Source organism: Haliaeetus albicilla, chromosome Z (genome assembly GCF_947461875.1).
Source record: "Haliaeetus albicilla chromosome Z, bHalAlb1.1, whole genome shotgun sequence".
NCBI classification, from domain to species: Eukaryota; Metazoa; Chordata; class Aves; order Accipitriformes; family Accipitridae; genus Haliaeetus; species Haliaeetus albicilla.
The window spans coordinates 4,344,666-4,356,860 of NC_091516.1; the positions used below are offsets into that span (position 1 = coordinate 4,344,666).

The 12,195-nt window shown below is 36.9% G+C and overlaps 1 protein-coding gene across 1 annotated transcript in view; it reads right to left on the reverse strand.

Annotated features, from left to right (window-relative positions):
* HCN1 (hyperpolarization activated cyclic nucleotide gated potassium channel 1) overlaps window positions 1-12,195 on the reverse strand; it is a 207,953-nt gene that overhangs the window by 70,315 nt on the left and 125,443 nt on the right. The window contains exon 4 of the mRNA XM_069777633.1: window positions 2,870-3,088. Within this exon, the coding sequence (XP_069633734.1) occupies window positions 2,870-3,088 (219 nt within the window). The remainder of the gene's footprint in view (window positions 1-2,869; window positions 3,089-12,195) is intronic.

Sequence of the window (12,195 nt, forward strand, 5' to 3'; positions counted from 1 at the left end):
AAAGAAGTTGATCGTAGCATTTAAGCCCAAAAAATCAAAACAAGTCACAGTCTCCTGATTTCTCCAATTTTTTAATTCCCGGAGAAAAAAAAGCAATGCACTAGGCAAAAATAGACACTGCAGTATATATAGTAAAACTCTGAAACCTGTGGCTGGAGATTTGCTTTACCTTTTTCTCAAGTCTCAGTTAAGTGAAATATAAGCTATTTTTATCTGCCAGTACTTTAGAAAATATGCTGACAAAATGGGTAGCACAAACTGATCTTTGAAATACCCATTTATCTAGTTTACAGAGTAAAGAAAAATATACAATATTCATTAGCAGTATATAGTAATGGTTTATAATTCTTAGGCTATAATCAAAGATTTATTACAAAATATATGATTAAACTATGATAAAGCAATGTGCATGAATATACAAACATGTCAGTATAGTTGGTATAGCTGATAATATACATATGACTTCAGGGTCTCAGAAATCAGTAGAAAAAAATTCTTTAATTAAGACATTCTTTAGCTCTAGCCCATAATAACTGGCATACTAATGGCTGCCAGAAAAAGAGAAACATTTTTCTAAAGCATAGAAACATGCAATTTCTGGCTCATTTCTTTCATTCCTGATTGTCACTCCCATGCTATGCTTTTGCCTCTGATGTCAGGAAACAAATAAGAAGTAAAAACAAAAAGAAGAATGAAAATGTTGAGAACTGCAGGAACTGAAAAATGCCAGACATTTCTATGCTAATGTTTAATAAAGTGTGTACATAAAAAACAGAGGGGGGGGGGATGATATCTTTGTTTGCTGTTATGTGAAAACATGAGAAATCAATACCATTTGACTGCTGCTGGGTTTTAATTTACACCAAAACCGTAGATGAAACTGGCTTTACTCAACAATTTAAAATATATGAGTATCTTTACACATGCACTATATTTCTGATGCTCAAAACACTGTGATATTATGCTGCAGCCAGCAAGATCTGAGGATAATGATTAAGATGAGGTTTCAGGTGGATGGTGACATTTCTGCTGATTTCATACATCTGTGTATGTGTGTGTATATATGTTGACCCTAACCTCTAATGAAACTGCAGTTGTACTAGGTTTAGGGTTTCCTTCTCTATGTCTTCCTTCATGTCCACGGTTAAGCTGTTTCTGTCCCACAGCTCCCTACAAGTATAAATTGATAAAACTACTTCCCTTTCAGCTGGCAGAACAGACCCAGCAAGACAGTTAGTTTGGGTTACATGACCTACCAGGATTAGCCCCGTGACTTTATACTGAGATGGATTAGGCAGTTTCACATGGTCACTGACAGAGCTCAGATTTTTAGAGGTTTTAATGCTCACTCATCCTCTCCTTCTAAACCTCTCATTCTCACTTAGTTTCAACATAACACCACGTGGGCTCTCTTGCTTGCAAACTTCTGTTTTAAACAGCTGTGAGATTAAAGTGTCAGCCATTGGCTAAATTTTGTGTTACTGGACTTATAGCTCATCCCTTACTTCTCCCTGCCTCTGATATACTGACTCCATGGTCTTGCTGTGACTCAGGCTTAACAAAACTAAACGTAAACTCTTTTCCTACCACATACACTCATTTCCTTCCTCTTTGCCTGCTTGTAAAGAAAACACCCCAGTCCTTCCTACTCAAATCTTTTTTGGACTTCTCCGTTTTTCTTGCCGAGCAAACTCAGGCCATTCCTCTTCATCTTCAGCAGATGCCAGGGTCACCCTCTCTATTTACTCTCTGCCAGGTTTCTTCCCAGGCTTGTGTTACATCACATTGGGATTGCTGTCCAATTTGCCTTTCCGGACATTCTTATGGACATATGCCAAATACTACTGCTCAGGCTGGGTTTCTTATTTGCTGAGGTGAACTCTCTGATTTCACTACTTTGCTCAGCTGACCTCTCTCCTGGCATGGCCTCTCCAGTACCCCACTTACTATAATAACTGATTTTGACTTCTTTTAAGCACCTTAGTAACTCTGCACATCCTTATTGTCCCTTGCCAAGGTTCATTCTGATCCTTTCTTCCTTATGCCACCATACCTAGCCTCATCTCCTAGTGTCATAGCTTCACCCGCACTTGCCTCTGACTTTTATTACACAACTGACAATTAATACTCATTCCAGAAAGTTCCCACCCGGTACCCATTTATGTCTTTTTAATTCCAATCATACCTACATGGACTCAAACAACCTTTTTCTTCCTGTTTCATAAAGAACTCCCTTTCTTCCCACTAAATTCTCTCTACTTTTCTACCCTTTGGCCACCATTTCTTTTGTCCTTGGAGAGGACCTAACAGGTAATGGATTAGCCTGCAAACAATACTATTGTAAAACAAAAATCTCTTCTGAGCACTTCTCTGAGGTAGTTCCAAATAAAACTAATTGATTTGGTCTGGTCCTCATTTAAAGGCCATTCTTTTGACATCTTCAAGTTTATCCCTAACCTGCAATTCAAAGGAATAACAGGAAATTGTATAGATGTGCCCAAGCTACTGAGCTCAAGGCCCTTGTTCAAGCTACCTAGATCAAGTACCTACAGAGTGTAGCAGAAGGCTACAAAGCACAGTCTGAGCCAGGGGATGGAGTTTTCACAGAAGAGTTTAAAGCAAGTTTCACATCCAAGATTTCATTCAGTGCATGTGACACGCAGAACCTTCTGCTCCCTAAGGAAAGCGAGTTCATGCAGGAATATGTTGAGCTCATGGAGCGTTCTGAATTCCTTCGTGTTCAATGAAATCTGCCGCGGGATTCAGATGTTGCTAGATTATGTCACGTAAACTCATACAGCCTTTTCCACAGTTAAAACATCCCATTAATCTATTTCAAAACTTCAGGAGTTACATGAAAATGAGTTACCTTTTCTTGATATTGTCGCCGTGAGGAATCCAGAGACTGAATGAGGGCAGTGGCATGACCAACAAACATGGCATAACAAGTTGCCCCCACGATCATACTCAACATGGTAATCCAGAGGTCAGACATGCTGACGGGGGCGCGGGCTCCATAGCCAATGCAGAGCATATGGCTCATGGCTTTGAAGAGTGCGTACGAGTACTGCTTTCCCCAGGAGTCGTTCTGCAAGAAAAGAGGAAAGTGACTGAGCCACAAAGCAGCTGAAGGGAAAAATACATTTGTAGCTGTATACTGAGATCATAGATTACTAGCTCTGAAAGAGCAGTCTGGTATATGTATCCTCTGTGCATGAGAAGAGATATTCCTTCTAAATTAATTGTTAGATAAAGCGTCACTGATTCTGCCAGATAATACTTAGCACAGTGAGATGAAATAAAATTGACTATTTTTGCTACATGATTGTATTCTTAAACGCGGTTGTTAACCTAATTACAAGGAGACTAAAGGTCAATTTTATTTTACAGTCCATGGCAGACAGATTAGGAAGAGCTGAGCACACAGACTTATCAAGAGCAAGAAGGTAGTATTTTGTTTTAATATGCATGAACATACTCCTATGGCCCCATTTCTTTCTTTTCAGAGTTGTCTATTTTAACACAAAACCACATTTCATCTTGTCAGCTCTTTCACCTTCCAAAGACAGAAAAAAAAGTGTTATTTGTTGTAATGTCTGCTTATCCTGTTTTTTTCTTGTAATATTGTGTTTATACCAGAAGCATCTCAATTCAAAAGAAGCCTGTTTATTCTGCAATCATAGCAAACCCATGTTCATAGCCACAGTCTGTGAAACACAGCTCAAAAGAAAAGGTGAATACCTGGGTCCTGCATTTCTGATCTGTAGCTACCCCCTTCCATTCTCTCTAGAAGATTAGAAGGACCTGACAGCTCACTCACAAGCTTTTAAAATTGCAAAGGTGTTGTCAGCATCCTCCCTTTCGCTTTACATAGAGACAGTCAAAGGGGCTGTTCCCAGAGAAAAGCAGACACTTTTAACACATTCCAAAAAGCCCTGAGACTCCTTGTCAGATTTTTCTATTTTCCTTGCCAAAGGAATTAAATGAGAATAGGAAAACAAATTGTGCTTGGAGGCACGCAGTGTACATGAGAAAACACAGTATTTACCACAAAGCACTAAGAATAATTTCAGAAATGAAGAAGTGAAGAAGGAAGAACTGGGATGACATTAGTAAGATTAGGCAGTTATCCAATATAGTGTCTAATATACAGGACCAAAAATAATAATCCTGTTAACATAAACCAGTCTCCAAATCAGCAGTAGCACTTCTATATAAAATTTACATATGAAATGTCAATATTTGTGTCTCTCTTCCACCCATACAAGCTTTGCTCAAATGCTCTTGTTGCTCAAAGAGCTTCAGGCTTGCTCTTTTGCCATTTAAATGCCAAGGTTACTAACTACTCTTGTGCTTTTCATCTAATAAAATGCTTTTTCTAGACCTCTATTAGCTAAAATAACTCATAACAGGAAATGAGCTAACAATTCTTGAATTGCAGATGAGAAAGTTACTATTTATTCACTAATATAATAATTTACAAATTAATGGTTCCTCTGAATATACACTTGTTTCACTTTCTAAGTTAAAGTTTTTCAGATTTGTGAGCTGTTTCTGTCTTCACAAGTGAAAATTTTGTATTGTAAATACTGCTAAGGAAAAGGTTTTCAATGTCTGTACTTAAAAAAAAAACCAAAGAGGATTATCTTAGACTGCTGGGAATCAGGTGGGTTTCACTGAGTTACAAGGAAGTAAGTTTCCTTTTGTTTTGGGGCTCTAAAAAATACTCAAAAAATGAAAGAACTGAAGAAGCTTCCCTGAAAAATCTCCAGTTCAGGATTCAAATACTCAGCTCGAGCACACTCCTTGCTATCTGAGTCAGTGCAGGTACTTTAATGCAAGTTCCCTGTCTCTCAGGAAAGCAATTTACAGCAATCAAGGCACAGCCTGTTTTGAAGGACTTTCCTTCCAGCTGGTATCAATCTCCTTTGGTTGGAAATAATTAATAAGAGAATTATTAGAGACCCATATCAAATTCTCTAGCAGTTGCAGCTTTATATAGACTATACTGGGGAAAACAATAAACCGCTTGCTGGAAAAAATGTATCTGTTTTTAAGGCTATAAGTAGCACTATTAAAGCCACAGTATTCAAGGGGTTGTAAGATCAAAATCTCAGTTCTTGCAGGGCTCCATACAGTGGATCTTGCTCCTAAACCGTATTTTTTAGCATAACTATTATAAATATTAAATAAAAATAAAAGCTGATCTTGATCTTGTCTATGAACCTTTTCTGTCATATCCTTTGTGTGATAAACCTCAATTAAAATTCTTTCAGTAAAATGATATTTTTACATCAAAGTCTTTGAATTAATCCAAACGCTGGTTGATTTTATTTCTTGACTGAGATCCTTTCCAAGTCTGTGAATTACAGTTTTAAGTAAAATATCATTGCCTGTAAGTGAGGATAAGAAAATGGAAGTGAGGAGAAGCAAGAAGAAACAAAATACAAGGAGGACTTTCTACTAAGTGTGTAACAGGGGAGTGAAAAATAAATTAAATACTACTTGAGAAGTAGTACCGTGAGATAATAAGTGAGCTATAATGACAGAAAAGAAGTAACTAAAAATGTACAACAAAATAAACAAGTATATGTTAAACCATGTATCTACCTTTATATATAAGCCAAGGTAAGATCCAACACCTCAGTCATGATTGCATCTGAATCCAGGCTGGAGGTCAAGGCCATCACAAATGGCCATTTTGTTATAAAAGTGGCATTAGATACTACTATGTAGCTTGTAATAGACCTTGTTACAGGCTAGGCACATTTGAGATACTTGTGAATGGGTGGTCCTGAGCAGCTGGTCCTCAAATGGGTAGAAAGGATTTAGAAGGAGAAAAAGATCTGGTAGAAAAGCCTGACAAAACATTTGAATTTAACTTGGATTTGCCTGAGGACTTTGTTGCTGAAAATACTTGCCAATGCTTTTTTATTTGTTTCTTTTCCTTAATAATCAATCAGTTCTTGTACAATCAGCTGCAAACATTGGTCTTTTTAGTTTCTATGGGGTTTTTTTCAAAGATGATGCTGAACAAACACCATTGTGGAGGGTACAAATTTCACTACAGTTACTTGTATTGTTCCATGATTTATCCACATATAAACCACTTAAAAAGAACACTGGTTCCAATGTAAAATCCTATGAATCATGTATGCTAGTACCAACGTTAGTATAAGAAATAATAAGAATTATTATTTAATTATTTTTCTACTTGTATTGTATAACATAAGGGTTTGTGGCAGGAGCAACTCTAACTTTGTTTCAGTGTGAGAGGTTGGAATTTTCCACAACCCCATTCCAATGTGCTGATTTTTGCTGTACAAAAATGAGGGCCATTCCTCTGCTACTAGCCTACAGAGGGGTTTTTTTTTAATAAGAAGCATTTTTGCACTTACATCATAAGGAGATTTTTACATAACACATTCACAGATAATATCCCTGCATTACCAAAAGCCTATTCTATGAAATAAAGAATCCTGTGTTTACACAGTCAGCTTTTCTTTAATATAATTTTTACATACTAATATTTATATGAATACATGTTAAATGTTTCCTTAAATGGTCACATTCTGTTTTTAATTTATAGATTTAAAAAAACTCTCAAAACCACAAGCCTCTATGAGCTGAAAAAATCTTCTACCAATCAGTATAAAAGGGCATTTCATTTCTTAGTTGACAATGGGTTGATAACTGTTTCCAGATTAGCAGTAATCAGTTTAAAATGTTTTAAATGAAATGATATTAATTTGGAAAAACTATTAAAGACTGTAATTGTGAGAAATACCAAAGCTGTTTATCTAAGGATTGATTACATAATCTAGCTTGATGACATTAGGAAATCCTCACATTTGTGAAAGGAATGATCACTGATCATTTGCAATTAGTTCTGTAAGTATATACATTAACTTAGCAGTTATCCTGAAGAATACATTAATCACAGGACACTTCTGATTTTTAAGTCTGTTTCCAGGCTTCTTCCTTCACCTCAGGATGCTATGCTTTGTCTCATAATTTCACATGTACTTGCTACAAATATATTTGTGTAATATTAACTTTTCAGCTCATAAGAAATAAATCACAGAAAGGTCACATAGCACCTTCTATGGGACAACAATAAAAAGCAAATTATTTTTCTCAGTGGGTTAAGAAAGGGTTTCTATTTTACTGGAATCTATGGAGGTTTTCACTAGGAGATTTTGTTGTCATCAGGCAAATCAATTCCACTCCCATATTGTAGTCCCTCCCTCAGGCACAGCTTATATTCCCTCAGCCATACCCTTGCACTGAGATATAAATTGATTTAGAAATCTTGTAACAAGCAGACTATTGCACAGACAGTAGTGGTTTCCAAATTTTTGACTCAGTTCCTTTTTCATTTCACATCACGGTCACTGTGCGTGTCACAGAAATGGTCCTCTCAGTGTGCAAGGGCACGCTTTACAATCATGGAGCAAAGACTGACTTAGGAATTAAGTGAAATGGTTTCTACAAGGATCTTGAACTCACCTGATTCTCCTTTTCAAAACTGCAGCAGGAGTGGGGAAGTAGCCCATCCCTACCCCAAAGAGCTTTCCTTGTAATCAATCAATCACACACAGCTATTCATGCCTACCATTGCCTTTAGGTTGTTCCGACAATAAGTGTTATCAGAAGGAGCAAAGAAGGATATAAATCTTGACAGGATATAGATTGCTCGTGTCTATCCTACTACCAGAAAGCATTTCCAAGCTCTAGAACTTGGTTCACATGGGTATACTGTTAAAAACACCCCTGGCGTGGCACTGGCTATGTAGCACTCTCCCACGCAATACCAGGTCTATTTTGGAGCTGGTGTGGGTGAGGAACCATTCCTTCTAGGCAGCTGGCATGAGCTTGTCCTGTGCTGAAACCCAAACAAGATTAATACTATGGACACAGTAGGCAGCACCTATCTCAGTCCTACACCAGTGCCCATTAAAAGTGGCACTTTTAATTTATGAGCATGAAGGCAGCTAGACAGTCCATAAGTAAGCCCTCTGGTTTTAGTGTTGTCACAGAAAGGTATTGCACAAAACAAATGTAAAGTTCAGGGTGGGGCTTCAAAGGTCGAAGAAAGCACAAAGCATCCTTGCTCGCATGGTAGCACATACTGTAATGCAGTAGTGGCCCCAAACACTGCCTAAAATCTGGAGGACATGAGCCACTGCTGGTCAAAGTTACTGTAAAAATTACAGTCTTTTCCAACAGGAATTCAATTAAACTGTTATTTGTGTCGTGTATAACCATAATATGAGTTATTTGTATATATTTATTTGCAAGCCATTATTTCCAACAGTTTCTTAAAGACTTCTTAAATTTAAGAATTATATGAAATATAATTTATCAAAAAGGCCTTCTGAGAAAAGGCTATACCTGCATGCTAATGACATTTCTAATAGGTATATCAGACAGAACTCAAAAAAATTCTATTTCTTACCAAATCCTGTATCATCTACATTCAATGGCCAGATCCTCCCAACTGTTACACTTAAATTTCCATAAAAGTTTTATTGTCCTCAAAAGTTTCTCATGCTTTGGATTTGGCATCTACATGTCTTCAAATCCTGGCTCTGCTTTCATATTTCAAATACAAGTTATATCCACTGGCAGTAATTTCCCTATGTCAACTAGTTATATGCACGTAACACTGATATGAGACTACAATTCGGCCTCTATACAAAATCTATCATTTCAATAGTAACCTATATATACATTTTGATATAGATATATAGCTTACATGCTTGTCCATCAGTCAGTTGTGTAATTTACTGCCTCTGGCTTCATACAGTACCTTAGAATGACACAGTAGTTTAGTTAAAATTTCAGACAGGAAATTACAGCAAAATACCATCTCAGCATTTCAACTTTCGAAGAAGTTGTTTGAATACCACAATGAATAACCAAGCTGGCCAATGGGAAAGTTGTGCAATATTTACTGTTTCAAAACTTATGCAGTGGTGAATGTACTATCATGCAAAACCCCTACTTCTTATCACAGCTATTATTACTAAGAATCTCCTGTTTTCTAAAGCTAGTAAACAAAGGCAAGGTGGCATCAGACTTGAAGACTAAAAATTCTGCTGTTATTCTAAAAATCTTCAGAAGCACAGGAAGAGTATATTTTAGGAAGTGTGTAAGTACACACGATTTAAGGAAAAAACCTGAATCGGTAAGCTCAGTGGAATAAGCAGATGTCTTCAGAAACTTCTCAACATTTCTCTCTGCTGATACATGCACAGATAACAGATGGTGCAAATGACTCAGCATATACTTTCAAGACCAATACTGGCAGAAAAATTTTAGAAAGTGTTTGGCATTGCATTCCACAGGAAAAGAGGCTTGACTGGAGGAGCAATGACTAAATATTGTATATTTACTTTGTTCAGAGTCATTATGTGACTTTGCTGTCATTACAACTTATTCATGTTTTGGTGCTATGTCTTTGGCACTAGCCATCAAATAAAAACAATGTAGCATAACAACTCTTTCTTTTTCTCTTGATTATTTTTCCTGACACAGAAAAAACCTGAATATTATCTGCTATTACATTTCCCCATTAAAAGCAAGCAGCAGGAATATCTACCTGTGATCACCTTTTCATGGAAAGGATGAATAATTTTCATTTTAGAATCAGCGTGGCAATTCAAAAACAGCATCAGAAGAGCAGATATTGGGCTTATGCACACAGCCTGGTCTTTCACGTATATTTGAGTTATTATGTTCACATGAATAGGGCCATTGCATTCAAAAGGTTAGCTCACGTAAGAAGATATGTTCAGAATCTCATAGAGGAGGCTTCCCTGTACACTACTCAGTACTGCTCTTTGTTCTGTGTATCTGTACCTAATCAGAGATACAATCATGAATTCCTGCAGCTGTATATATAAAGCTACAAAATAATAAATTAAAGGTTATTGGAAAAATACTTTTCCTATTCTTTTGCCTATGAATCAGACTGGTCTGACTCATCCTTGGTCACTGTGCTCTCTTAAGTGAATGCAGAAGACTAAAGAAAGTTTGCAATGCACGAATCCCATTTAAAATAACATTCCATTCCAAAGGATTATTTTTGTAAGAATTTTTAAGAAATTGCAGTTTACAAAGCTGTTACAAAGCTTTCATAAAGTTTAGAGTAAAATGTTAAAAGTACAGACTGTGTCTATTTTTCCCATGTAAAAATTTAACAGTGCTAGGAAACATTCTCCCACTGTGGAATTTGATTGTGTGTACTTGTAATTTTTCAGAAAGCAGTGGTTTTGGCTTGGGCCAATTAAGACTTTCCAAAACAACTCCTGAACACAGTCTGAGAGTTAGGACAGGTTCACTTGCGGCCACCTTGCCTTGGCAACTAAGAAGCCCAGCTGTATGGAAGCAGGCTGTGGAAGCAACTGACTTCCAGGAGAGGAAACATGCCAGATACGGGCATGTTTAATCTACCAATATTAATACAGCCTCCATGTCAATCAGTCAGTGACAAACTAAGGGATGAATACTGGTGAAGGAATTTCCAAAATGTACCTGTTACTTCATTGCATGCTCATCTGCTGGAAAAGCAAGATCAGAATGCAGTGAAGCAGTCAGGCATTTTTAAAGGGTTTCTGTTTCAGTTCCTTAAAGAATTCTTACAGGATGTGAACTGCTTCTGCAAGGGGGACATTGGGGGGCTCTAGACTTTGCCTACCAGTTGTACTATTTTCTTATACATCTGTTTTCAAACTCATTAGGTGGCATCATCTTTAGTAACATTTACTATCACTGGAGAGCATTCCTCCTCCACTCCTTTTAAATCGATTTCATTATCATAAAATATATACAAAACCCCAAAGTTTTTACAAATGCATATCACTGAAACTGCAGATGTTACCAGGCCATTCTATGCTGAACTTTGTTCTTTTGAGGTCCTTTTACTGAAATTTATCAAATAATCTAAAAATCTGATGAAGACATTTGGCTTTTGTTCTCCTCTCTCATAGCACACTCGAAGTTTGATGAAGTTCAAATCACACTGGGTTTTGATCCTGAAATAAACTTAAGTGACATTGTTTACAAGGGACCAACTGGAACAGATACACATTGTCTGCCAAAGGGAAAATATGTTGCAATCACAGTAAGTACACAGTAAGTATTGTGTGGTCACAATAAGTGATTATAACAAGTAAGTACATCTACAGGTTTTTAGTGAACATAATTTCAGTGGGCAAACAATGCATCCCAGAGAGAAACACTTTCTTAGAAAGAAAGAAAAAAAAAAATCCAAACCATGGCATGTCTAAGAAGAGAATACATAAACTCTGCAAGGAAGCATTTTTGATCCAAAACTGAAGTTCATGAAATAGCACTGTTCAGGAGAGGTAAAAAATCAGAGTGCATTAAAGACACTATATCTTTTTTCCTGCTCCTTTCAGTTGGTGAAAGAATCTGGATATGATGCAAAACAGCTTACTTAACAAGCCTCAAGGATTGAATCTAACCATTTATGAAATGCTTTTATAATGCAACCACGAAGAAAAGCTTTGAATTTTCAACAGTAGCTATCTGATAGTCAAGAACAGGCAGATGATAATGTGGGCTTAATATAGTACAGTTCTGGGAGACAGCTGAAGGAGTGAAGTGACATAAACCCGACTCGTGACTCTACAGTGTACTGCTTTACTGAAAACTGTTAGGAAGAATCTCCACCATCACAGACAATATTTGCAACCAATTTAGAAAAGGGAACTCAGCAGAAGGAACTTCATCTCTGTATTCCGTAAACAACTCAGACTAGACAGCAAATTATGTGAAGCATCTGATCCCAAATAAAATGCCAAATAAAAGTGATATGTTTTTGGCAGTGGACATTTAGCTTTCTGAGTGCTATCACCATTCTCTCTGAGTCAAAGTGATTTTGAAGCTACATAAAAACAAGGAAGGAAACAACTAATTTAGCAAGTCGTAGAAAAAGCTATTATTAGGAAAAGGCTAGGCATACTTGATACATAAATTGAAAGGTACGCAGACAGACATGCACAAAATCATAGTAACACCATGCTTTCTCACTAAGAACATCTGAAAACATTCAAAGCCTGATTTTCCAAGAAATACTTTCACCCTTGTTCTATATAGATATATAGTCTAGCAAAATATTTTTTCTTTGTAACTATTTGTAGGACTGTGTCCTTGGGGGTGGGGGGG